This window comes from Osmerus eperlanus, chromosome 10 (assembly GCF_963692335.1).
Source record: "Osmerus eperlanus chromosome 10, fOsmEpe2.1, whole genome shotgun sequence".
Taxonomy (NCBI): domain Eukaryota; kingdom Metazoa; phylum Chordata; class Actinopteri; order Osmeriformes; family Osmeridae; genus Osmerus; species Osmerus eperlanus.
The window spans coordinates 14,931,263-14,954,840 of record NC_085027.1 but is presented as its reverse complement, the minus strand read 5'-3'; the positions used below and the strand labels follow the sequence as shown (position 1 = coordinate 14,954,840).

Here is a 23,578-nt window from a genome sequence, read left to right as displayed (position 1 = left end):
CATGCACATTGAACAAAAAGGTGCTAATTTGCTTTTTTTTACCAATCAGTGTGAATCCTTTATTTAATTTTTTAACAAATTCCAAAGTAAAATATATGTTTCATTTATATACACAAAATACAGTATTCACCAAGATTTTAAAAAAGTTCCTGCTGTAACTTTTCGAAATCATCTTTCAAGACTTTCAAAAGTCTTTGTGCAGATATTTTAAATAACTATGTACAAAATTGAATGAATAATGATGTTGTTTCATAAGCATTAACTTCAATGTAGAACACTGTAAAATCAGTATCCAGTACTTCTGCCCATCCAGACCAGTCAAATATTCTCCACAGTAGTACGAGTAAATCTTCTAATCCATGCGTTTCTTCTTGATGTTTCCTGGATACTATTCTGATGGCTTCTTCTAGAGTGGGCTGTTCACTGAGCTTAGAAAATTGTGAACATGATTATCAGTCAACAAAACATTCAAATGTAACAATAAGAATCTCTACATCCTAAAAAGTTTACTTAAATCCATCAGAACCAGGGTTCCTCACATTAGTGATATCCAGCAACAATGGAAAAATCTGGTTTAGGATGAAAGCAATCCTAAAGCATCCTTCATTAACATAAGAGATTGATGAGATTACTTCTGACGAAAGCAATTCAAGGAACTGATTTTCCAGTTCAACTACAAACAAGTTATTCAAACAAACAACACTAGGAACCTGTTCATCTATACAACCAATCTAAACAATGATTTAGAATGAGTCTCTGACTGCATGGAATAGTGAAATAATTAGCCACTGACTCGGTTTCACAACAGTGACCAAGTGAGGGTAATATGGGACTTTCCCCACACCTCTCTCGTTCCTCTTGCTGAAGGCACACAACTAAACTGTAATATGAACTCTGCAGTTTGCAGGAAGGCAGCTCTATTGTGTACCTCTTTCAGTTCTGGTGTAATATGTAGTGTGCTGTAGCAGAGGGACCCACCCACCTGGACAGCGATTTGAGTACCGTTTGAGGTGGCTAAAAGATGCCCTAGCTCAGGCGGGTGGGGGGGCATTATGTTTATTAGCAATTATTAGACACTCGCCATCTGCTATTGTGTCAGTGCAGTCATAAGCACTCTGTTGTTTATTTGGCAGATGCAGAGTGATACATGGGGTTGTGGAGAAAGAGAGGTTGTGAGCTAACCTGTTGACTTCCATTGTGTGTGAGGGGAGCCAAATGCTGCTGACTAATGGCCTCTGCTTCAGTCATCTGTTCTGTGCCAGGCTCCTCCTCCTCTTCAACCGTCATACTAAAGTTCACAGGGGGGTCATCAATGGCTTCTAAGATTCTCTTCCCCCCCCAAAGAAAAAAGATTTCTTAACAATCCTAAGGTCACTGGGCCAATGAGCCATCCCTGGTTTCAGTCCTTATAAGGAGAGGCAAGAAAAGTAGTCCACGACCAACCATGAGTCAATATTGTGTCAGGCTTTAAAGGCCATCGACAAGTGATAAGTTCACTTGTAAGTAAGTACCTTTTACAGCTTGGGTGGTTAATCATTCTTTTCTTGTACCTTTTTTGAACTCATGACTCACCTGCAGGAGATTCAAAGTAGGCCTCCTGCTCCTCCTCAATGACTTCTGCGTTTTGGTGCGCAGTGAGTTTGTGACGGGCCAGGGAGGAAATCGTCTTGTAGGACTTCCCACAGTGGTTGCAGCTGTATGGGTTGAACGGTATGTGGACCTCGTGGTGTTTGTAAAGGGTTGAGTATTCGGTGAATCGCTTGTCACAACCTGGGACCGTACACAGATACGGCTTTTCTCCTATAAGCAAAGGTCGTCCATCAATCACACTGTACAAGAGTAAAACGTGCATGCGTTTTGAGTCGGAAGGGAGGTTCTGAATGTACCTGTGTGGATCCTAATGTGGCTCCTGTAGCTGCCGGTGGAGGTGAAGGAGCGTCCACAGCCTGGCTCCGCACAGGTGTACGGCCTCTCGCCGGTGTGTTTGCGAATGTGCACTTTCCTGGCGTTTGAGGCGATGAACGTTCTTCCGCACCCCTCAAACGGACACGAAAATGGCCTTTCACCTACAGGCCGGAGAACATCACCAACACAACGTGAATAGAAGGGTTGTTTTTCCTAACCACTGCTGAATGAGGGAGAACAATGATAAAGGTTCATCCAAATGATCACTATTGAACATACTATATCCGGGATTTCGAATCCATCGAGTGTACCTGTGTGGGTCCTGACATGCGCCAGGAGTTGTCCTGACGTCCTGAATGATCTTCGACAAGTCAGTTCTTGGCAGCGGTAAGGTGTCTCCCCTGTGTGTGTCTTAAGGTGACTTTTTAAGTCATAGCCTTGTGACAGACATTTCAGATGCAAATTCACTTTCCAAAACAGGGCAATATTTTTACATCTAAGAAATATATATATATATATATATATATATATATATATATATATATATATAATTATTTTATTTTTTTTACCTGTACCATACTTCTTCCCACAGCCTTTGAAATGACACAGATATGGCTGGCCACTGGTGTGCACCCTTTCATGTACCTGTAGAGGCAATACAAGAGCAAGACAAAGTTAGATGTATTGCTATACTCTATTATTCTACATTCCTTCAATGGAAAGACAGGAGTGTGTGTGTGCGCTGTAGTATAAAGTTTCCCACAGCCCTCATAATCACAGCTGAAGATTTTTCCAGATGAATGCTCTTTACTGCGATTCTGAACCCCAATCTGTCAGGGGGATATTTGTAAGGAAGATAAACTGCTGTAACAATAAATATGACATATATTACAGGATCTAAGGGCGTTCAGTACCTGCATGGGCACAGTTTCATCTTGATCGGTTTCCATAATACCCGAGTTAGTGGCAGGCTTATCAGCTTCTACCTAAAAGGGAGAAAAGATAAGAGGATGCATCTCTTACTATGTAACAATCTCATATCCAGACCACAGTTAAGAATCTGTATGAACTGACAGACTAACATCCTCAGAGTAAAGGACCCATGTGAGACACCACCTTGGAAGCGTACTGTTCCAGCACACTGATGGTCTCTGGGTCGATGGTGCCATCATTGAAGTCTGACACTGTGCCATCTGCCTGGGTGGCCAGAATGGTATTGGACTGGGGCATGTGCACAGTGTGCTGAATATAGGCTGTGGTGCCATCTTCCAACTGGACAGCCTGCAGTGTATTCTGGCCATAGGTCTCTGTGACATAAGACATAATAAAGAGCTTAACACTAATTAGCGTACCTACAAGAATGTTTCCCAGGCTATTACAATGCCTTGAATTCCATGCAGGTCCAATACAGCTTTGTCGTGTCAAGGTTTCTTGATAAAAGAGGTCAAACCTCTGGGGGTCTGTATGTAAGCAATGGTGCCATCTTCCAGCTGTACAGCCTGACCGTTCTCCAGTCTCAGACCATCACTCCCGATCACATCACACAGTGGAGAACTTGTCCACTTGCTGGTCTCGTCTGACAAGAATAAAAAGAAATTAAACACGTTTTTTAAGGCCATTTCCTAGATATAAAACGCAGTTATAATATTAAGAATGGGGAAAGCAGACCTGTTTTTGATACATAATGTGCTGCAGATCTATCTTCCAACTGAATGAGCTGTCCATCCATGAACTTATTATCTGAAAAGGAAACTGAACTTAATTCAATTAGACTGACCTTCCAATAATACAATACTTGATGAATCTTTGACCCTGACACAAACATTTGTGATTCATGTCCATTAGTGTTAATTTAACCACATTTTCCAGACGTAAATGGTTCAGTGAAATAAACACCTTTAAAAGTGTTTGGTAAGTAGAGAGATGGTAGACTGAAATTACCTGCTGGGGTACACTGGATGTAAACTGTGGATCCATCAGCAAGAGTCACTGGCTGCAAACTCCGGTTAACTTGAGCCAATAGCATGGTAGCCCTTTATTGACAGACAACACAAGTTTGATCCAGCATCGCTAAACCAGCCATCTTGGTAGGAATCTAGGCCTTGTGTGCAGACACTTTATTATTGTACAACTAGCTAGCTAACTATATAAGGGTTGACAACGATGGCAAGCCATCTACATTAGCTGGTCACAACCAAACACGTAGGTTCCACAAAGTTTAATAAAACTGCTGGAGTACTGTTGCCACTAGCCGGTGACTTTTTACGTGATTGGCACAGTAAAAGATAAATGCAACATACATACAACTAAAAGACTTATTGAGCATTATCACTGCAAATATTCGCACACATTATCATACAAGCAGTGCGAGTCATCGGAGTTCATCACCAAATGCAGTGAAGTATGCACGTGTTTGATAGCTATTCAGCTAGCTAGCTAGGGAAATTCACATTCAGCGGGCAAAGAGCGCGGGTTCAAATCACCCAACAGTCGATAACAATATTGTGGACATCAAAGTTGTGAATGTGTGTTTAGATTACGTAATCAAATAACTGTAACCGCTCAGCACGCTATCTTTCCAGATCCATGCTGGGAATGGCTGTAAGAATAAGGCACACTGGGTAAAAAAAAAATAAACATTTACGAACCTCCGAAATTTCCAACAATCCCTTCGTTCGACCACTATGGGAAAGAAAACGTTCTGTGCCCTAGAATATGAATAACAACAACGCTTAACCCGACCTCACCTTCACGATTGGCTACCATTTCGGTCGCGTATTATCTTATGTAATACTATTTGCCCTGAATTCTTCTCATGCTCTCTGTTCATGTTCCCATTCAGGTTACACTGTACGTTTTATCGCAGGCCATTCCAGGTCAGTACGGACACAATATTGAATAGTCGTTTATATCCTGTTAACAGATTCAATAACAATTTACGATAACATCGTTGTTTATCGTGTGTGATCCATGTATGAATTGGCCTGTTTCAATTAGCAAAATTCGTATTTGCGACGATAGGAAACTAGGCTGCCATTTTGGAACAGAAACGAGTCTCAAAGCAGGGTGGTGTGGGTAATGCAGTGCAATAATGGAACTTGAGAATATTTGTAGTACAATCATAAACCTCATGGACGCACAGAAAACGACACCTCGCAGCACAAATTCATTTTGTTCTCATTAATATATATATAGCAGATTTTGACATCGAACACGATAATTACAGATCAATGGTATTTGTAACCCATAAGAAATAATTAAGTAAACACTCGATTGCATACATTCCAACTTAAGTTTTCTTTAATATGTTGTATATATAGATGGTTCATCCATACACCAACCAAATGCTTGAGACCCTCACGATCAAGTCCAATTGTACATGCTTCAATGAAGTATAATCCAATTGACTTTCAGTGCTCACAAACATGTCCTGTATCCAAACTGAACACCAAGGGCATTCTCTTTTTCAGGAATCTAGAATATTTCCATTTTAGCAGCAGAATGATGCCACCCATTTCCCACCGTAACCAAATACATGTGACAATCAACCATTACAGGAGAAGTCGCTTGCAAAGTAACAAAGTTACAGCTGTTTGTGTTTTAAATAGTCTTAATTGATTTAAAAAATTTGCAGTCTGATACAGAAGGCTAGGAGACCTGAACAATATGAAAGTGCTAGTCATTAATTTACAGAGATCAGGCATCACATAGTGCTATGAAGTATCCAATATGCTACATATGAATACACTTGTTGACACCTTACAAATGCCTCTGGTTGTTTTGCAAGGCTACTTAAAAATCAAGAACCTTGGCTTGTATATACATAACAAACATGAGAATTTGTTGATGCAGAAAATAACGTAGACGACACTACTGCCAGAGGTATAATCTTATAACGGCCTTTTGGCCAAAACAGTGAAAATGATGAAACATTTAGTCCCATTATCAATTTCAAATTGTTAAGCCCCCATTATGTATTAAGTGGGAAAAAAGAGTTGCCGTCAGGGCATCCCCTCCACTTTGGATTCCACAAGACAACGTTTTTCAGAGCTTCCTATTTCTCTTGCGTCGTGCTCAAGTTCTTGGTTTGTTTTCCCAGCCATTGGTTGCATTTGGTTGCATTCCCACGTCTTCTGGTGCTATTTCCAATTTGATAGTCAGATTGAAGAGTGAGTGAGAAGAACCAGTTCTGGAACCACTACTTAAGGGAACAACACAAGCTTTTTTCACTTCACTACAATCAGTCACAGAGTAATAAAAGGGAGAAAGGGGATGATTCAATTCATTCCTGGAGCATTGCCTCCAAAATTGAAATTGGATGGCACCACTGGAACCGTGAACTTGTATCCGCCATGCTTCTCGATCATCTTGGATTCTGGAATGAGATAAAACAGTAAGGACATGCTTCCAACACAACGAGGCCAAGTAGAAGGACAAAGATCCAATTGTCTCCTGCTTGTGAGATTCTTGCCGTCCCAGAAAAGGCAGGCTTGTTGTTCACCAACTTACCATGTGCTGCCCGTCTCTGGTCTGCGAGTGTGCCAATGTCATGAAGCTGTTTGCCTTGTTCCTCATCAAGTGCTTGTGTGAGTGCCTGGTACCATGCTGGGTCACGGGTCTGAATATCTGTGGAGAAAAGGAGTCCTTTACTCATCCGAACAGAAACTGTTTACTCTTAACAACAATTTAAGTAGATTTACAGTATATCTTCAGATGAAATCACTTTTAGGCTACTGAACGAACAGATTTTTGGAATGTGCTTCATAATGTAGTTATAATGTAAATCTTTGTCTATGTGAATCACAATACAAAAAAAGCTGAGCGATAGAGAGCATGCCTCCTTACTTTGTAGTATGGCTTTGAAGATCTGGTACTCATCCACCAGGTTGTCTTCGTCGTCGACGGCCGTAGTGTAGCCCTCCAGCGCCGTCTCTTCAGCATCATCCTCCTCCCAATCCTCGTCATCCCCATCCTCGCCCGCGTGCTTGGCCAGCATCTCCAGGTACTCCTGACCCTCCTCGTCAATGTCGTCCTCGTCGCTGCCCAGCTCCGCTGCAGGGAAATGAAAGGAGCATTGCGGATCAGCCAACAGATCCAAGCTCAATTGTCCTCGGTGGCAAGCTTGTAAAGGTCTGCTTCGTCGGACGGTTTCGATTTAACAATACATTTGTAGGTACGTTTGTACTCGGGATTCAACGTGCAAGCTCATGCCAACATAAAAAAAGGGTTGCCTTACCGTTCTCCTCCTCATCCTCTCCGTCTTCATCGTCGTCTTCATCCTCGTTCTCGTGTTCGGCTCGACAGGCGTAGGCCCTCTTGAGGCCATTGAAGAGCAGGATGGCTGCTGGGAGCAGCTGGCCCGCCACCTGGTTGATGGCCTGGGGTCTCTGCTCCAGGTCGATCATCGCACACAGGCCAAGCACGCACATCTTCCTATCATGGAGCCTGGTGGGAGAAATGAGATCCCAAATTCAGCTTTACCTTCAAAAATCGGTGCTTGGCTACAGAACTGACAACCGCAAGGTTAAGGCGGTTGGAAACATTTGCGTCGAATGGCGTGTGCCCGGTGCCATCTAAATAAAACCAAAATCGATGAAATGAGTCCCAAGCCGAGCCTTCAGAGGACACTCACCCCAGGAAGCAGTCGACGTCTTTGAGCCACTGGGAGATGAAGTGGTTGGTGATGGGTTCTGTGTTGTTGGGAAATCGCAGGTTCTCCAGGGTGTTGAGGAGCAGAGGGGGGCTGTAGTACAGAGCGGCGATGGCCACCTGCAGACACATGGTCCTCAGCTCGCTGGTCTTTACCTCCCTCGTCAGCCGCTCTAACGCAGCAGCCACAAACAAGGGGACCACCTGCGGCACACGGCAGGGGACAGGAGGTTGGGGAAAGGCATTCGATCGTTTTCTTTGCGGAAAAGCAGAGCGCAGGGACGGGCCTGGGCGACTTGAATTTCCTTTGGGATCCATAACGTGAATTTTCATTGAGGAAAAGCGACGCCTTTTACCTGATCAATTCCACGTCCTTTGCACTGCAGAATGATCACCTCCAGCAGTTTGGCTGCGTGGCATTCGGGGTCCTCACCCGGGTCACCCGTCAGGACCTGTGTGAAGAGCCCAACGATGAGGACGGCATGTGGCGGTGGGTTTCCTTACCCGTACCGTCAACCCTTACAACATGTGACAAAGTTGTAGGCATGTACCTTCTTACACATGCTGTACATAATTTCCAGATATTTGGTGTCACTCAGGAGGGTGTCTGTGTCAACGGTGACGTAGTTGTGAAGCAGAGGCATCATGTCTGAAAGAGAAAACAATGAATACAACATTTAATACAGGGTGCATGTGACAATGGGTACATACCCTGGGTAAACTTCACATTACTTCAGGCCTCCTCAGTCTACAGGCTTACTAAGCCTAATAGGTAAGACACATCTACAGATTTCCAGGTCAAACCACTGTACCTGTGAAGTAGTCAAAGCCGTCTTGCTGGAAAACCTCAAACACCAGCGGCAAGAGCTGCCACATCTGTGGGGACACTTGCTGGCATGTGAGACTGTGGGCCAGGGACAGGATCTCCTCGTAGAACTCTGGAAAGTTGCCAACACACACATTCGATAAGACTGCGTGTGTCACCATGGCCGTTAACCGGGAATGTGTGTACGAGGACACACAGGAGGGTGGATTGCGGTGGGACAGGAACATCCAGACCTACCCAGGACGTGCTGCTGCAGGACTGTGCCAATCACCTGCAGGCAGATACCCTCCAGCTGCTGAGTGATCTGAAACAATTAGAACACTTTGTTTACACAACCTCATATTAACCGTACCCAGATACACTGTGTGTATCTGGGTACATGAACTGGAACATGAACATGTATTTGAATATTATTGAAGTGTAATACGTGTAAACATTCGTTCTTTGAACAGAGATTAGACATTAACCAAAAAACAAGACCCACAAAACAAGTTCTTTAAACTCAAAACTCAGTTGAGGAAAATTAGAAGCGCACTTCAACATGGCTACATATTGCCCAACTCATGACTACATCGCCAAAACTTGCTGGCCGATTCCGGGCATCAGCTCTTCTACAGTTCGGCGAACACCCAGGCAGAATGCCACGGTGCTATTTCTAGAGCCTGCCTCGTTTCTAGATGCTGCCTCAGCCTGTGAGGCACTCTGAAGAGAACAGTGTGTGTGTTCCCTGGAGCTGGTGGGCGGCTGAATGCGTGTCGGCGGAGAGCGCTTTGTGCCCGACCAGAGACCGGCTGCAGCAGAAGGGCCACAGGGGCGAGTGGTAGGAAGCAGGTGAGGGGGTGTGCACAGCAGGCTGGCTGCTTACCTCTTTGTGGTCTTCCACCACACTAAGCAGAGTGTCGATGGTGTTGAGGATGCCCATGGCGGTCACCGCCTTGTCGTCTCCCCCCTCCTCGTCAGGACCTGTCTGGATAACTTGGTTGAAGGTCATAGCCTGGGAGAGAGAAAAGGGGGGTGGGGGGTATACATGAGTGGCAGTTAAAGAACGCATGTCTGCAACCTGACCACAGACTTCTCAAGACTTCACTTCCACCTTCAGGCATTTCCTTCCTTCTTAGTCGAGACACTCACCAAGTGCTGTGTCATCTCCACCGCGATCGGGGTGACCTCCTCGCTGTACTCGCAGATCATCTTCTGGATGACGTTGGTGAGGTCATCGTTCTCCGTCTCTCGCACAATGTGCAGGAGGGCCTGCATCACTGGCCGGATGAAGGGAGTGATGTACTCTTTGGCTGAGGATTCAGACAAAAACAGTGTACAAAAACGTCAGTGACTCATCACAAAATAGGGGAAGTTGGACAGCTAGAAGCAACCTAGTTCTCCGTTCGAATCCATTTCTGGTTATTCAGCGAGGCAGAACATGGCTGGGTGGGGCCATAGATATATATATAGATATATATATATAAAGGGTAGATGTCTCGTCCGTCCACTAGATGTCTTACGGCGGAGTCTAGAACGTCCGCACATGGCGGCCATCTTGCTACAGTCAACTCGCTCACCCATAACATTGTGTTGATGCTACATGTACTTTTTAAATGACCATAACTTGCTCCATTTTCAATTTTTAAACGGTTTGTTATCAACTTCAGAGATGTCGTTATGCCACTGCATACTTCTATTCTATATATATAAAAAAAAACAATTATTCATGAGTATGCAGTGGCATAGCGACATCTGACGTTGATAACAAACCAAACCATTTAAAAATCGGTTGAAAATTGAGCAAGTTATGGTCATTTAAAAAGTACATGTAGCATCAACACAATGTTATGGGTGAGCGAGTTGACTGTAGCAAGATGGCCGCCATGTGCGGACGTTCTAGACTCCGCCGTAAGACATCTAGTCTTTATATATATTTATGGATGGGGCCAGCTAGCTACCTTTCTCCTGGTTGCTGATGAGAACCTGCAGGGCAATGGCGGCTTCGACTTTGACAGGCATCTCGTTGTCATTGATCAGGCAGAGGCGGGTGAGCTCTAAGGCTGTCTGCAGGTTCTGGTCACTCTTGAACTTGACCTCACAGAAGTAGTGTAGCACCCAGCATGCCTAGGAAGGGGGAGGGGAGTGTTCATTTACATGGCCTTTTGTGCAAAACTCAGGAAGATAAACTGGCTTGGTGTCAACGAGTGAGAACCCAGTGAATCATCAACCTACCCTGGCTCGCATGTAGCCCAGCTCGTTGCGGAACAGGGGGAAGACGTGGTTCTGCAGCATGAACTCCATCTGGTCTTTATAGATCTTTTTCTGCAGAAAGAAACTTCCATCAGCTCCACAGTTCACTACACACAGCGTGCATGAGCCATGAAATGGACTCTTCTTACAGAAGGCATAAAAAGCGTGGGGTCCTGACCTTAAGCAGGATTTCAGCCAAGGAGCCAATCATGTGAAGGGCTCCGTCCTTCTTCCTGGGGTCAGAGGTGGGCTCAGTCAGGATCTGATAGCAGAAGCCCATTGTCTTTTGTAAAACCTGCAAAAAGACAAGACAAAAGTCGTGATGGCTCATTCCTTCATAAAAATGTTGAAACGTCAAGTTAAAGTTCGTCTTTTTGTTCGCCTGATAAGTAGTGAGAGCATTTGTCGGAGATTATGGAGGCTGGCCAGTGGGGTGGAGTCCAGAGAGACGTCACAGAGCCAGTACTATGAACTCCTGACGCTTTATGGCTACAGGTGTGGAGTGAGTACTGCCCACAGAGACTGTAAAACACAGCTCTGAAGCAGCACATAACATGGACTGACACCACGCACCCCGCTCACCCACAGCCAATATCAGCCATTTCCGGAAAACAAAACCACACGACTTAAAGCTAGAGAGCACATTTTGGCTCACACGTTCTCGCAAAGAGGTTTTTCCACCCCCGGTCCTGACCTAACCCATTTGCAGTCAGATCTTAAATTCCTGTTGTTGGAGCAACAGGTCACTAATGAGATCCCACTGCAGGGTCAAGTCAGCCTGTAAACATGGCCTGCCAGTTGAACCAACACAGGCACCAGGGCCAAGAACAATACTGTCGACCCAGTAACCCCCCCCACTTACTAACCTCTTTCCTCTTGTTGCAGGAGGTGAAAAGGAGGGTCTGAGCGGCGGTGGTGGGAGAGATGAAGTCCTCAAACACATCTGAGGGATTCAAGAGAGAACTATTAAAACATTTCTACTGGTTTCCAGACTTCACAATGACTTCATATCTGCATAGCTTCATCTCAATTGATCTCATCCATTCCCGGACCGTTTCCAAACCACACATTCCTTTTGGATGAGGGACAGGACTGCGTGACTCGGCTTTCCAGAAACAAAACCGTGCAAAGGAGAGAGAACGTCTCCAACAGTGAGCGATGGGAGTTCTGGTTTCTGGGTTGATGACTCAGCACACTCCAGTGTGTACACAGCACCAATTGTGCTGATTAAGAGACAAAAGGTCACCTGCCCGACTCACTGCTCACAGCCAGTGGCAGTTGGCCCAAGGGCAGTACATTTAGTCATTTTAGCAGACGCTCTTATCCAGTAGCTCTCTTACCAAACTTCATGCGGATGTACTCGTACGGGTCTTCTTGCCACAGCTCCTCGTCACTGTCCGTGTAGCACATGAGAGGAAACACCACATCCTGGATGATGCCCTGGAAGAGTCAAAACAAGAAGTGAAGCTCAGGGCACACAGGGTCATTCAAAAGATCTGCAATATGTTGCAAGACTGTGGCAATGCACCACAACAAAACAAAAAACAGCCCCGTCACTGTCAGTCATTATCATGGGCCCATACCTGGATATGTGGTTTGAGGTTCTTCCAGGTAACGGCATGTGCGATGCCCTGGTTGATATAGTTGAGCGTTTGCTGGAGCACTCTGGGAGCCACATATTGCTTCTCCTTGTACTGATACAAAACCTTCAGCAGCACCTACACAGGCGAAAGCAGACATGGGGGGGGGGGGGGCGGGGATCAGTGCCTTAAGGCCCAGACAAGAGGACCAGACTGCCTGGAAGCCTTGTGTCAAGAAGTGGACTACAGACAAACACTACTCTGTCAGAGCCAGCTCTGGGGCCATTACCTGTTGTGCAGCCACCGCATACCCTTTGAGGAAGAGCTCTGCAAACTCTGTGTACTCTTTGGTCGTGTTACCAGGGCTGCCATACCTGGACACGAGGGCACAAGCAGGAGAGAACAGTCAGGGATTTTTGGGAGGCAGAGTCCATTCAAAACGCAAGGTTGTTCCTGGTTGGTGCAAACCAAACGGTCTCTCTACCTCTCAAACAGGCGTGCGAGGATGTGAAGGGCCCACTTCTTACACTTCCACCAGGGCAGTTCGGGCCTCTCGTCTTCATCCACCGCCATGGTCTCCTGAGGTGCACAGAGATGGGAGGCGGGGAGAGTCAGTCCACTCAAACCATTCACACATCAATCCCACAAATAGCCAGAGCAGGAAGCCTGGATAGCTCATTAGCTTGAGCCAACCGCTCATTAGCTACAGGTTCTAGCCGGGCTGCAACACCCCCGGCTCCATGTGGCATCGGGAGTTCTCACCGGAGGAACATCTCTGTCCACCACCGCCTTCAGGATCTCCATCCACTCTGTCAGGTTCTGTCGGTTGATCAGCTCCAGGGGAAGGTTGTACTGTGAAGAAACAGAGGCCGGGTAAGAAGCTGCACCCCTCTGAACCCCGGCGAGAACCTCCAGACGGCACTGATGGACAATGGGTCCAGTGTGTCATCCACCTACCTGGAAGAGGGCATAGAGGATCTTGAAGATCTGTTTCTGCACCAGCACAGAGTCGCTGGAGGGGTCGGGCAGCAGCTGGATGAAGCGGTCCTTCAGCATGGGCATGAAGATCTGCATGGCGGCGACCAGGGGACTGCGCTCGTCCGGCTTCTTGTACCTTGGGATTGACACGCACGTTAGCACACCCGCTGACCCAAACGGACCTCTGGAACCCAGGGTGTTGGCAGCAAGAGAGAACTCAGGTCATGGGGCAACTAAAGGGAGAAGCGAGGAGTCCTCCTTACTCGTAGTTTTTGACCAGCTGGTACAGGCACAGCAGGATGCCCAGCCAGCCGCCGCTGTTGTCTGACTGGAGGTAGAAGCCGATCTTGTCCACGATGGCCGTCCACTTGCCGGGGTAGTCGTGCTTGATCATGTGATGGATGCATGTCGTCAGCTGGACCCTACAAGGAGAGACGGGCGGACGGTTCAGCAGGAATATGATCTAGGGCAGTTGCGCCTCGCCTGCCTCCCAGCCGGGGCAGCGAGTCGTTAATGGACGCAGGGCGGTTACCTGATGCGCTCGGGGGAGTGGATGATGGCCTCCACGATGTTGTCTCGGATGAACTGCCTGTCCTCTTCGGGGATGTTATTGACGGGCGTCTCGGTGCCCGAGCCGTCCCCCTCGCTCCAGTGCTGGGTTACCATGTTCTTCAGGTAGATCACACCTGGTGGAGGACAGATGCATTTACTAGCTGACCGACCCATCAAGACCCTATAAATCGTATGCCGTTTGTGCTTTCTAGAACAAAAGAATATTTTGGGCCAGAGGACTCAACATTATTATACCGTGAGAGGATAACGCACAACATAACTTATGTAACTACCACTTACATACCATTCCTGAAAATAATTGGAGCTGTAAATAGTATTGAATTCAAACGGACACATTATGAACACTCATAACTTATGGCCCCAGTAAGATCCAGACAGACAGTTTGTGTGTGTGTGTGTGACAAAAGAAAAAAAGATTGAGGCGTGGTGTGCTCCAGAGAGCTCTGATCCAGAGCGAGTCACAGTGGAGAGTCCTCAGGCTCAGATAGCAGCCGGTCTCATGACCAGGCAGCCAGCGCTGTGTGGGTGCTCATGTGCTCGTGTTGTAACGCCGTGACGGAAGAGCCGCAGGGGGAGGACGAGCGCTCGCTTTCAGGGCCCCTCGTCTCTCCTCCTGTACCACAGCCACCACGTGCATTAGTCCCTACCATCTCTCAAGTCATTTGGCCACACTCTAAAATGACAACTCGCCCCTCCAACTTCCAAAAGATAAGATTGCTTTAGGAGGCAAGGGATTCATTTAGTGAGGCATTAAGACATGCATCGTGACATGTAGATTGCTGATACAAAGTTTTAGCTCAGTCTATGTGTATGCAGCAGGAGGGTGTGATCTGGACTAATAGAGTCCCTCTGAGGTCAGTGGCTCATGGGGTGAGGCAGCTAGGAGGTGGGGGGGACCAGACGTCAGACTGCTGACACAGATGTGATCTGGGCCGCAGGCTGGGCATCGTAATCCTGCTGCCACGGCAGAACCATCAGACACCACCCCCCCCCCCCCCCCCTTTAACTGACGCGCTCCCTGGCCCACGACCACCCTGCCACGCTCAGCAGAGGACTCGACATCGCTGGCCGGACCCACCTACTGTACACTCAATCAAATGTTATTCAACTATAAAAAGGTGTTTGGCTATTTTGGAAAGGCGCAAATTCATACATGGTGACATCTGGGTCTCACGTGACCAGGCCGCCATTCCTCCCCGACAGTGGGGGGAGTGAGCAATCATTTACAGGAAGCCCTCGACGTGTTCCTGTCATTCCCCTGCTGTTAGCGGCCGTCAGACCTCGCAGTCCTGTGCTGCTGCCGAGACACGGCCTGGCTCCTCCCTCTGTGTGTCAACTTACAGCAAATGGCCTTCATTAGTCAGCCACGTGGGGCCTGGGCTGAGGAGTGTCCTGTGGGAAGTCCCTCTTAGGATAGGGAAGGGTGCCAGGCCAGGGTGGAAGCCTGTGTTGACACCAGGGAGGGCCAACTATTCTGTTCCATACCGACACTGCAGTCAGGTATTGCAGATGAGGCCTTTATGCAACCTGCCTGGAATAAACACTGCCAACTTCTCTAGCTTTAAAGGAAAATGCTCACATAGGGGCAGAGTAGGCCTCGGGACATGGGTGGGAGTAAATGAGGGTCAGGGGGTGTTATGGGAATGATACATGGTACTTTAGATACAATCTAGATGTCGATTAAAAAAATTTTATGACCTTGGAACATGGCTATTGCTATGTGGCTTCTGCAGCAGCAGAAAATGTCTCAAAAGTCAATTGTCAAGGGCAAATAATCTCGGCCACTCAACATGTAATCAACAGAATGCTTTGGGTGACAACTCTTACAGTAGCTTCACTTAGGAATGTTATGTGGAATGCACTTCTAAGGAGTAGGTACCCATTAGACAAATTACTGAGTGTAAAAATGAACAGACACCATTATTGGGCAGAATGTAAAGAGCATAGGATATGATGACTTGCATGAGTTATTTTAAGAAGTTGTTTGTTGTCTTGAATGTCTAAAACCATTTGTGTGAAAAGGGTAGAGCCATCCTTAAGTGAGTCGGTGAGTTTTGACTTCCAAGAAACTGGACTTACCTGCTTGTCTGACGGGCAAATCCAGCTGATCAGACATGGTGACTTGCAGGAGAGCTGACACAAAATTTGCTTGGGTGTGACCCTGTCAATCACAACCGAAAAATTCATATTACTATCTGACAATGAATGTACACATTTCATTGCCGACTTATGTTACTTCTGCATTATTAGATGAGTTAAACACATTCAAATATCCCCCCCCTTTCCTTGCTGCTACCAATGCACTCTGTAACCTCTCCCTGGATACCACACAACATGACTCAGTCAGTTCTAACAATACAAGTGCACATACTTTTATGTGCTTTAAAACTCAGTGTACTGAAAAGTAAACTATGTACACAGAAAAATAAACGTTTTAGTGATTGCATTTGAAGGCCTAGTTACTCTATGAAACTATGAAGCTAAATTAAAATATTTACTGGTTGGCAATATTATTGTAATGTGATGTGCTTAACTTGATGTGCTTAACTTGCAGACATGGTGCACAGTAAATTTGTGGGCTAAAGGCAATTAAAACTAAAGCAATTAAAACTAAAAAGTGGCTTTCTTTTGCATTATAACGGATCACAATCGTATGGATGATATGGTTAGTCAAGCTACCCCAAAAAAAACACAACATTTGTGCCTACTTATTACACATTTATTGTCAGACCCAACTAGACTGGATGGCTGGCTAGCTACATGATATACATGTATGCCACGTTAACCAATAAGCTGTTAGCCAACAAGCTATGGTAGCTAGCTAGCTAAATGCATTGGATTTCGAGATCGGTTCTGAGATAGGCTATGTAAAAAGATAGATAGCCCACTTTACGGTAGCAAATAAACTGACTTGATTCAACCAATAACTTACAAGGACATATGTTTATAAAGGAGTGCACTATCATTATAGTAACCATGGAAGAAAATACCATGACATTTTGCTATGCTATCACAAGCTAAAGGCAGGATGATGTGCTGGCTTGTGTAAACCAGAGATGTCGTAACAGCTAGCTAACGTTAGACCATCAAAACAATGGACGACAAGTTAAAGGCAGAGAAAGTGGCTAGCTAACAACGTGTACCGAGCTATACATTTTTTTTATCTACTAATTTTGTTTGTTAATTTCAATACTGAACAAATTGATTCATATTACTGTTATATATGCCAACGCAAGGAGAAATGTGCCTGTCTAACATTTGTTCAACATTCCGACTCCGCACCAGCACAATTAGCCTAGGCTACTTGCTGCTAAAGCTAGCGAGACATGTCAGCCATAAAAAAAAAAAACATATCTAGCTAGCCAACACACGTGAGAGGTGTTGCTAGCCACCTCGCTAATATGACAGCTGCTACCACCAGCTAGTTTTCCTAGTACAGGGCTATTATAATGGGATGACTGCTGCACACATTACAAAACCCGTGTTATCAATGGTGTAGCAATCTCAATAAAAGCAAGCTGCCACGGAACTAGATGGGCAGTATCATAAAACTGGGCATTAGCTACTGCGTATCTGCTTTCACCAAGTTACTAGCCGCAAAATAGCATGCTAGTACTAGCTTAGCTAGCTAATATTAGCTCTCCTCACGTTTTTAAAGAACCAGCACTTATGATTACAGGAATAGGTGATTTTGCTTTTAACTGACACCAAAACTAAAATAATATTGGTGATGTCGTTACATGCATGAACTAAGACTTTACATAAGTCAAACTATGTTCAAAATATAAGAATTGTTATTCGATCTGTCAAAGTTGTGTACCGACTCTACTGTTCCACGATCACACGGTAGGACTCCATGCCATTTTGATGTATGACAGAGCAGAGGCCCGATCCGCGCCACAACCACCACCATCACAATTCTTACCTCGTTCAGCTGTCTCTCCGCAGCTTCGCGCAAGTTTGGGTCCATGGTACCCCGAAGGGCCTCGATCAATGAGTTGGGATCCATAGCTAAAGCTCTGTTATGGCTCGGATTCAGTATTATTGTAGACTATTAATTCCCAGTGAATGCGCACATGGACGCACGGTTCTTCAGCTACCGGCGCGAAAGGAAGAAGTGATAAGAGTACCCGGATAGATCAGCGCCAAATTTGTCCCACACGAACATCCGCTTCTGCCCATTGCACGCTAGGATTTGTAGTTTGAAACTGAACTGGCAATGCAAGCCTTGCCCGGTGGGGTGTTCATCAAATAATAAATCGCCGAACCATTTTTTATTTCTGCTTGAATTAAACTACAGATTGAAATAGTCCAAATTCCACAGACTTTTGGTTCGAAGGTGGTCTAATTACCAAATTTGAAATTGGGAATAAGGATTATGGAATGCTTAGCTGCAACGCTAATTAATATCACACAATGATCTAGCATTCAGAAGACATTGAAGCATTTGATTCAGTGTATAAAACATTTATGAACATCAGAATGACTGTCTGTCCCCTGAACTCCCAGTGGATATCCCATCCTAGCTGCCTTTAATATTTTTGGAATTGTATTTACAGGACATACAGTAGGAATCAAAAGCCTTTGAACAGTTTAAGCAAATATTTAAATGCATAAAGAAAAAGTAAAATACGTCTAAATACAACCCAAGTCCATGGACAGTGCGGCGGTGGAATTAACATGAAATAACAAATTGTATGTGAAATGTTATTGCATTAAAGACACAGATGAAGCAAACGTCTATGTAGTCCATTTTAAGGAGTGTGGATATGAGTACATAACTAAAGTATAGTTATGTATTAATAGAATCTAAAGCTGAATTTCTAACCATTCCATTCTATAATTTAATTTCCTCTGCATTCATCTGTTTAACAGTTCTTGCTCTAGTGTCCATGCTTTCAAACATCGACATGTGACCTTCAACCCCCTTCAAATACCTTCAAAATAAATGTCCCTTTGAGGTTAATGAAGCTACGTCCTTTACAATATTTAACATACGTTCAACACAGAAAACATGAAACTCCACCGATTAGGAATTGATATGTATACATACATATCAATGTATATGTGACATAATAAGCGTGAAAATACTTTTGGGATTGTGTTTACGCTGCTGGCATCTTTCATGATTAACTAGTAACTGAACCTTTATATTGAAAATCTAAGAACAAATAATTCCTTATCCGCAATTTAGTCACAGTCTCAGTCGCCGGTTGGCAAATGACCGTGTTGGATGAGCTGTCAAATTTCATAGCAACCTAAGCCTAGGTCGACAAATCGAAGAATTTATCTAGCTAGGGATTTTCACTGGCTCAGGCGAAAATGGCAAAGAAACGAAGAGAAAGACGAGAGGTCAACAATGTATCATCTGTACACGAAGAAGGGAAGACAAATCCTGATGAACAAGTCATCAAAGGTAGCTAGTCCAGTAGCTAAGCTAACTGGCTATCTTTCTAGTCAAGTACTTGCTAGCTAACCTCATGACAACTAGAGTGATGCTAATGCCAGCTAGTTTGGCAAGTCAGACACTTTGATGCCTGTAGTAAAAAAAAAGAAGAAAATCGACAGTGTTATTTCTGTTTAGTGTTACGACTCATACGAGTATATCTAGATAGCTAACTAGCTCTAGAATCTTTTTCGGGTTACCGGCTTTTCTGAGGTATGCTAACGTGTTAGCTGCAGCTCTGTAGTTTGTTAGCCTACTATGAGTTCACATCAGGTTAACCAAGAGCGTTAATCAATGACATGGTCAGAGGTGAAGTCAGGCGAATACAAACTAACACTAACGTTAGTTTTTGAATAGCTGTAAAACTGTAAACCTAGGTTGCATCCATTTAACCCACAAACTAGAGTAGCTAGTGCTACCGTTTTCTCACCATTAATCCCATCCAAAATGTTACGTGCAATTTTGAGAAAGTAGTCAAAGTGTGTGAAATCCTTTTAATATGCACAATGAAGAGATAACCAGTCAGCCACATGTTTGAGAAAACGGTTTGTCTCGGTTATGCCTTTCTCTAGGGAATGCTCTTGAAGGTACAACAACAAGTGATGCAAAGTTTTGCAACACATTACATGACGCATCACATGGCACGTACTGCTGTCTGTAAATGAATATAGTAAAGAAAAAAAGTGGGTCAATTGGTAAGATCGGTAATATGTGCTTTATGTGTTTTTCCTCACCTATTCACAGAAACACAGTACCCTGGAGGGGGCTCGGCTCGCAAGTCCCTCCTCCTCCTGTTGTCTATCTTTACCTGTGCCGCCTCAGTCATGTACCTTGTTTACAGGAATTTCCCAGAGTTAAGCGAGTAAGTTCTCCTTATCTATCCCGTTATATTCTAATGTTCTGCCACATGGAAGCAAATATGACTCATTGAAATTACATTCCCACATCCTGCTAACTGTTAAATTGTGAAACTGTTAATGGGTAATATTGATGGACTAAAAACATCTTATGATCTGTAGAATGAGTCTGTGTTCATTCCCTGTTTATTTTGCAGTGATGAGATGGAGAAAATCAAAATCCCCAAAGACATGGACGATGCCAAGGCCTTGGGTACTGTGTTGTCTAAATATAAGGATACCTTCTACACCCAAGTGTTGATAGCCTATTTTACCACCTATGTCTTGTATCCTTCCAATTATAACCTGCTTGCTGAATGTAGGGAAATCCACTTCTTCCTCTCACTACCTTGTCCTCTACCTTTGCATCTCCCTCTTTCGGAGGAACCGTGTTAGTCAATCAGGCTTTTTCCAAGAGTGAGTCATTCAATATGGCGTTGACCTTTAGCATGTCATTGGCAACAGTAGGCTACAGCTGCACTCATGGAGATCCAATCTCCTGGGTCAAGGAAGTGGGCTAGCTAAACTATATAAATGTGTTGATCTTGAACCTGTCCATCTGTGTATTCCCAAACTGCTACTGTAGCTGTTTGCCTTGACACTGCTGACACAGCCTCCAGACATTTGCAATTCCAGGATCCATCTTCCTTAGCATCTTGTCTGGTTATCTTTATCCCTTCCCCTTGGCCCTCTTCCTGGTCTGCTTGGTGAGTAGTGACACTTGAGATTTGCCAGGAGACTGCTGGATGTTTGGAAATCTTTGCTATGTTCTTCTTTGCCTGTGTTGCAGTGTTCTGGTCTGGGGGCCTCTTTCTGCTACATGCTGTCCTACCTGGTGGGGAGACCTGTGGTCTACAAATACCTTACAGAGAGGGCTCATAAATGGTCACAACAGGTAAGAGACCAAACGTGCGAGATGAAGAATAGGCCTCTTCTCCCTTAAGTCACCTCTCTAAAAAGAAGAACCATGGGATTCACGTTCCGCCTTTTCTCCGACAGGTTGACAAGCACAGAGACCATCTCATTAATTACATCATATTTTTGAGGATCACTCCATTCCTTCCGAACTGGTTCATCAACATCACCTCGCCTGTTATCAACGTGCCTTTAGGGGTTTTCTTCCTCGGGACATTCTTTGGTAAGAGCAAACACGATGTGTCGTCATCAAACACTGTTATTCAAAAGTCAATATTTGACTAGATTGCAATTCAGATATGCCATGTTGACTTCCTGTTATCTTGCTGTCTCGTGTCAGGTGTCGCCCCACCATCATTTGTGGCTATCAACGCTGGCACCACTCTGTACAAACTGACCACAGCTGGGGAAGCAGTGTCCTGGAACTCTCTAGCAGTGCTGGGCGTGCTGGCTGTGCTCTCCATCCTGCCTGTCTGCTTCCAGAAGAAGCTGCAGCAGAAGCTTGAGTAGGGCACACTGGGTAGCTCAGCACGTCATCTACCTGCCTGATCCCCCTTCCCCACTCCCTTGGCTCAGGAATGGTACATGCAGCAGTCACACACACATGAGTCCTTCCGTCTCAGTCTCACGCGCCTGCTTGGCTGTTGTGGCAACCTCATCTTGCCGAATGGCCCAGCTATTACTTCTGTGTCCTAAACATGTTTTGGCCACCTCAAGGATGTGTTCCACAAACTGGCTTCTACTTCGCCTCATGATTGGTGTTTTCCAGTTTGTGTTGGTTCACCTTTTGAGTGATTTGGCTGTGACGAAGACATCCGGCATCTGTCTCTTTTGAAATTGTTTGAATTATTTATTTTCAACTCTTCTTTTTGACGTTTTGTTTAGTGTGTTTGGAGTTTCTTCAATCCTTAAGATCATTGAACTGTGACATAAAAGCAATATTTCTCAGAGTAGTTGTTTGAAGGTTGTCTTTCCAATGAAAGTGTTTGCCGTGGGCAGTTTTATACGCTAGTTTAAAGGAGTGAATGTCATTTAATTGTATCATGTTAAATTATTATCCATAAAATTCACCCCATTTGCCATAATTGTTAATGGCACACAATAGCTACACTAGACGTTTTTATTGCCGATCCAATATTGGATCTTCTTGATTTTTAATCATTTGACTTTCCCCTTTAATTTTCTTAATGAACATATCAAGTATTGAAAAGAAGTGTTTTGTATGTGGGTTTTTTTTAACTTGTGCTACATTTGGTGCAGTGACTGCACTCCTTTTTGCTCTCACTCTTGTACGCTCCAAGTCGTATGCTGAAGTGTGCGTAGAAAAGTGCAGCAGGGACCTCCACACTAAGGATGATCCATTAGTGCCCAATTAAAGTTGCCAACTGATTGAATTACACATACTTCTCCTTGCAGTTCATACTTCCATTTTGCTACTTCCTGCCTGTGTGGGTTGGAACCAGTAGGCCTACACATCAGTTGCTGTGATGCCTAGATTGTGTGGTGGTTTTGGCTTCTTTGACCTGCTTTAAGAATCATTTGCCTTATATGAAGAGTATACTGGATTTGATTTCAGAACAAATACTATCTGTTGCTGCTCATAGTGAGTCCTGGAGGACTTCTTCGATGGGTTTGAGACAGTGAATGTACACATGAGCAGTCTTACTGTTGATATTTCTGCATGGCCCCGTTTAAAGATCCCACAAGGAAAAACAACCAATGTTTTAAGATATTTTGTCAAGCACCCTTTTCTAAACGTTCAGTCTTACTCGGATAGTCGGCTTAATGTATTAACGTCAGGGGAAGAAATACTGAGTCCAGTCAGAATGTGGCTACCTCTATAGCCTACAACTAAACTAGCTATAAATGAAGCATTGTTATATGCCTGCATACTTAATGGAAAATATCTACTGTAGTACTGAGTGCCAGCTCTTACTTTTATTGGGTTGTATTTTGATATGGCTGCGGTTTGACCTCAACTTGTTGTTTTTTTGTTGTTGTTTTTTTTTTTTTTTTATCAGATTGTTAGGTTAAATGCATACCTTGTATCCTAATATTTTGTCAGGTCCTGGCCCAGAGGAGATGTCTACTTAGTCCCTGTGCCTTAGCACTGGTGCAGGGTATGTTAATGGTATGGTGCTTAAGCAAGAGGTTTTTTTTTTTGGAGCAACTGAGGGGCAACATTTAGCTATTGTGTTGCAAATCTTGGAAGTTCACTTTCACTGTGTCCAGTTTTATGCAACAACAACAATCTGTTGATCCCTTTGTTTTCACTTGAACATATATGTTGACACCATACCCTTTTTTATCCGTGCAAGAGAAGATCAAGGATTCGTTGATGCATTTCAGCCAAACACAAAACAGTTGTATTTCATTTATGATGATGTCCTTAACATTGTGTTATAAATGTTCTGTAATACAATTCTCCATCGTTTGATTTCATGCGGACATCCAACTAGCAGAGGTGGTTTCCTTGTTTCATTAACTATTGATTAACTTTGGTAAATCCACAGTGTTAAGGTGTACAAAATGATTATGTATTGCAGTATGCAATAAATACTGTAAATACTGTTCATTC

At 44.5% G+C, this 23,578-nt stretch overlaps 3 protein-coding genes and 1 non-coding gene across 14 annotated transcripts; 1 reads left to right on the top strand and 3 right to left on the bottom strand.

Moving 5' to 3' along the window:
• Window positions 1-43: 43 nt before the first annotated feature.
• On the bottom strand, window positions 44-4,939 carry znf143a (zinc finger protein 143a). Of its 11 annotated transcripts, XM_062471950.1 has the most exons (13): window positions 4,653-4,939; window positions 4,265-4,504; window positions 3,847-3,938; window positions 3,574-3,645; window positions 3,356-3,481; window positions 3,022-3,212; window positions 2,820-2,891; window positions 2,475-2,550; window positions 2,217-2,342; window positions 1,887-2,066; window positions 1,573-1,800; window positions 1,183-1,329; window positions 44-423 (listed from the first exon to the last, which is right to left on the bottom strand). In XM_062471950.1, exons 2-12 carry the CDS (start codon window positions 4,288-4,290, stop codon window positions 1,310-1,312), a joined length of 1,209 nt encoding a protein of 402 aa, XP_062327934.1. In that variant the 5' UTR covers window positions 4,291-4,504; window positions 4,653-4,939; the 3' UTR covers window positions 44-423; window positions 1,183-1,309. The 11 variants fall into 11 exon arrangements, with proteins under 11 accessions (XP_062327934.1, XP_062327939.1, XP_062327938.1 ...); XM_062471955.1 differs by lacking the exon at window positions 4,265-4,504 and having other exon boundaries at window positions 4,653-4,937; XM_062471954.1 differs by lacking the exon at window positions 4,265-4,504 and having other exon boundaries at window positions 4,554-4,935.
• A 239-nt stretch (window positions 4,940-5,178) lies between these two features.
• ipo7 (importin 7) lies at window positions 5,179-17,891 on the bottom strand. The gene is made up of 25 exons (XM_062471941.1): window positions 17,669-17,891; window positions 15,823-15,904; window positions 13,703-13,856; window positions 13,434-13,592; window positions 13,150-13,306; window positions 12,955-13,044; window positions 12,677-12,771; window positions 12,482-12,566; window positions 12,196-12,330; window positions 11,953-12,052; window positions 11,479-11,555; window positions 10,791-10,907; window positions 10,595-10,684; window positions 10,321-10,486; window positions 9,512-9,672; window positions 9,246-9,374; window positions 8,618-8,684; window positions 8,367-8,492; window positions 8,106-8,203; window positions 7,911-8,006; window positions 7,538-7,758; window positions 7,142-7,350; window positions 6,751-6,957; window positions 6,415-6,531; window positions 5,179-6,280 (listed from the first exon to the last, which is right to left on the bottom strand). The coding sequence occupies exons 1-25, from the start codon at window positions 17,750-17,752 to the stop codon at window positions 6,183-6,185; spliced, it is 3,120 nt and encodes a 1,039-aa protein (XP_062327925.1). The 5' UTR covers window positions 17,753-17,891; the 3' UTR covers window positions 5,179-6,182.
• LOC134028576 (small nucleolar RNA SNORA23) lies at window positions 11,013-11,195 on the bottom strand. Its single transcript, XR_009931550.1, has one exon. It is a non-coding gene; the product is annotated as a small nucleolar RNA SNORA23 (small nucleolar RNA).
• Window positions 17,892-18,944: 1,053 nt separating the features above from the next.
• Window positions 18,945-22,603, top strand: tmem41b (transmembrane protein 41B). The gene is made up of 7 exons (XM_062471483.1): window positions 18,945-19,159; window positions 19,934-20,051; window positions 20,244-20,372; window positions 20,699-20,792; window positions 20,876-20,980; window positions 21,085-21,223; window positions 21,341-22,603. Exons 1-7 carry the CDS (start codon window positions 19,066-19,068, stop codon window positions 21,508-21,510), a joined length of 849 nt encoding a protein of 282 aa, XP_062327467.1. The 5' UTR covers window positions 18,945-19,065; the 3' UTR covers window positions 21,511-22,603.
• The last annotated feature ends 975 nt before the right edge of the window (window positions 22,604-23,578 follow it).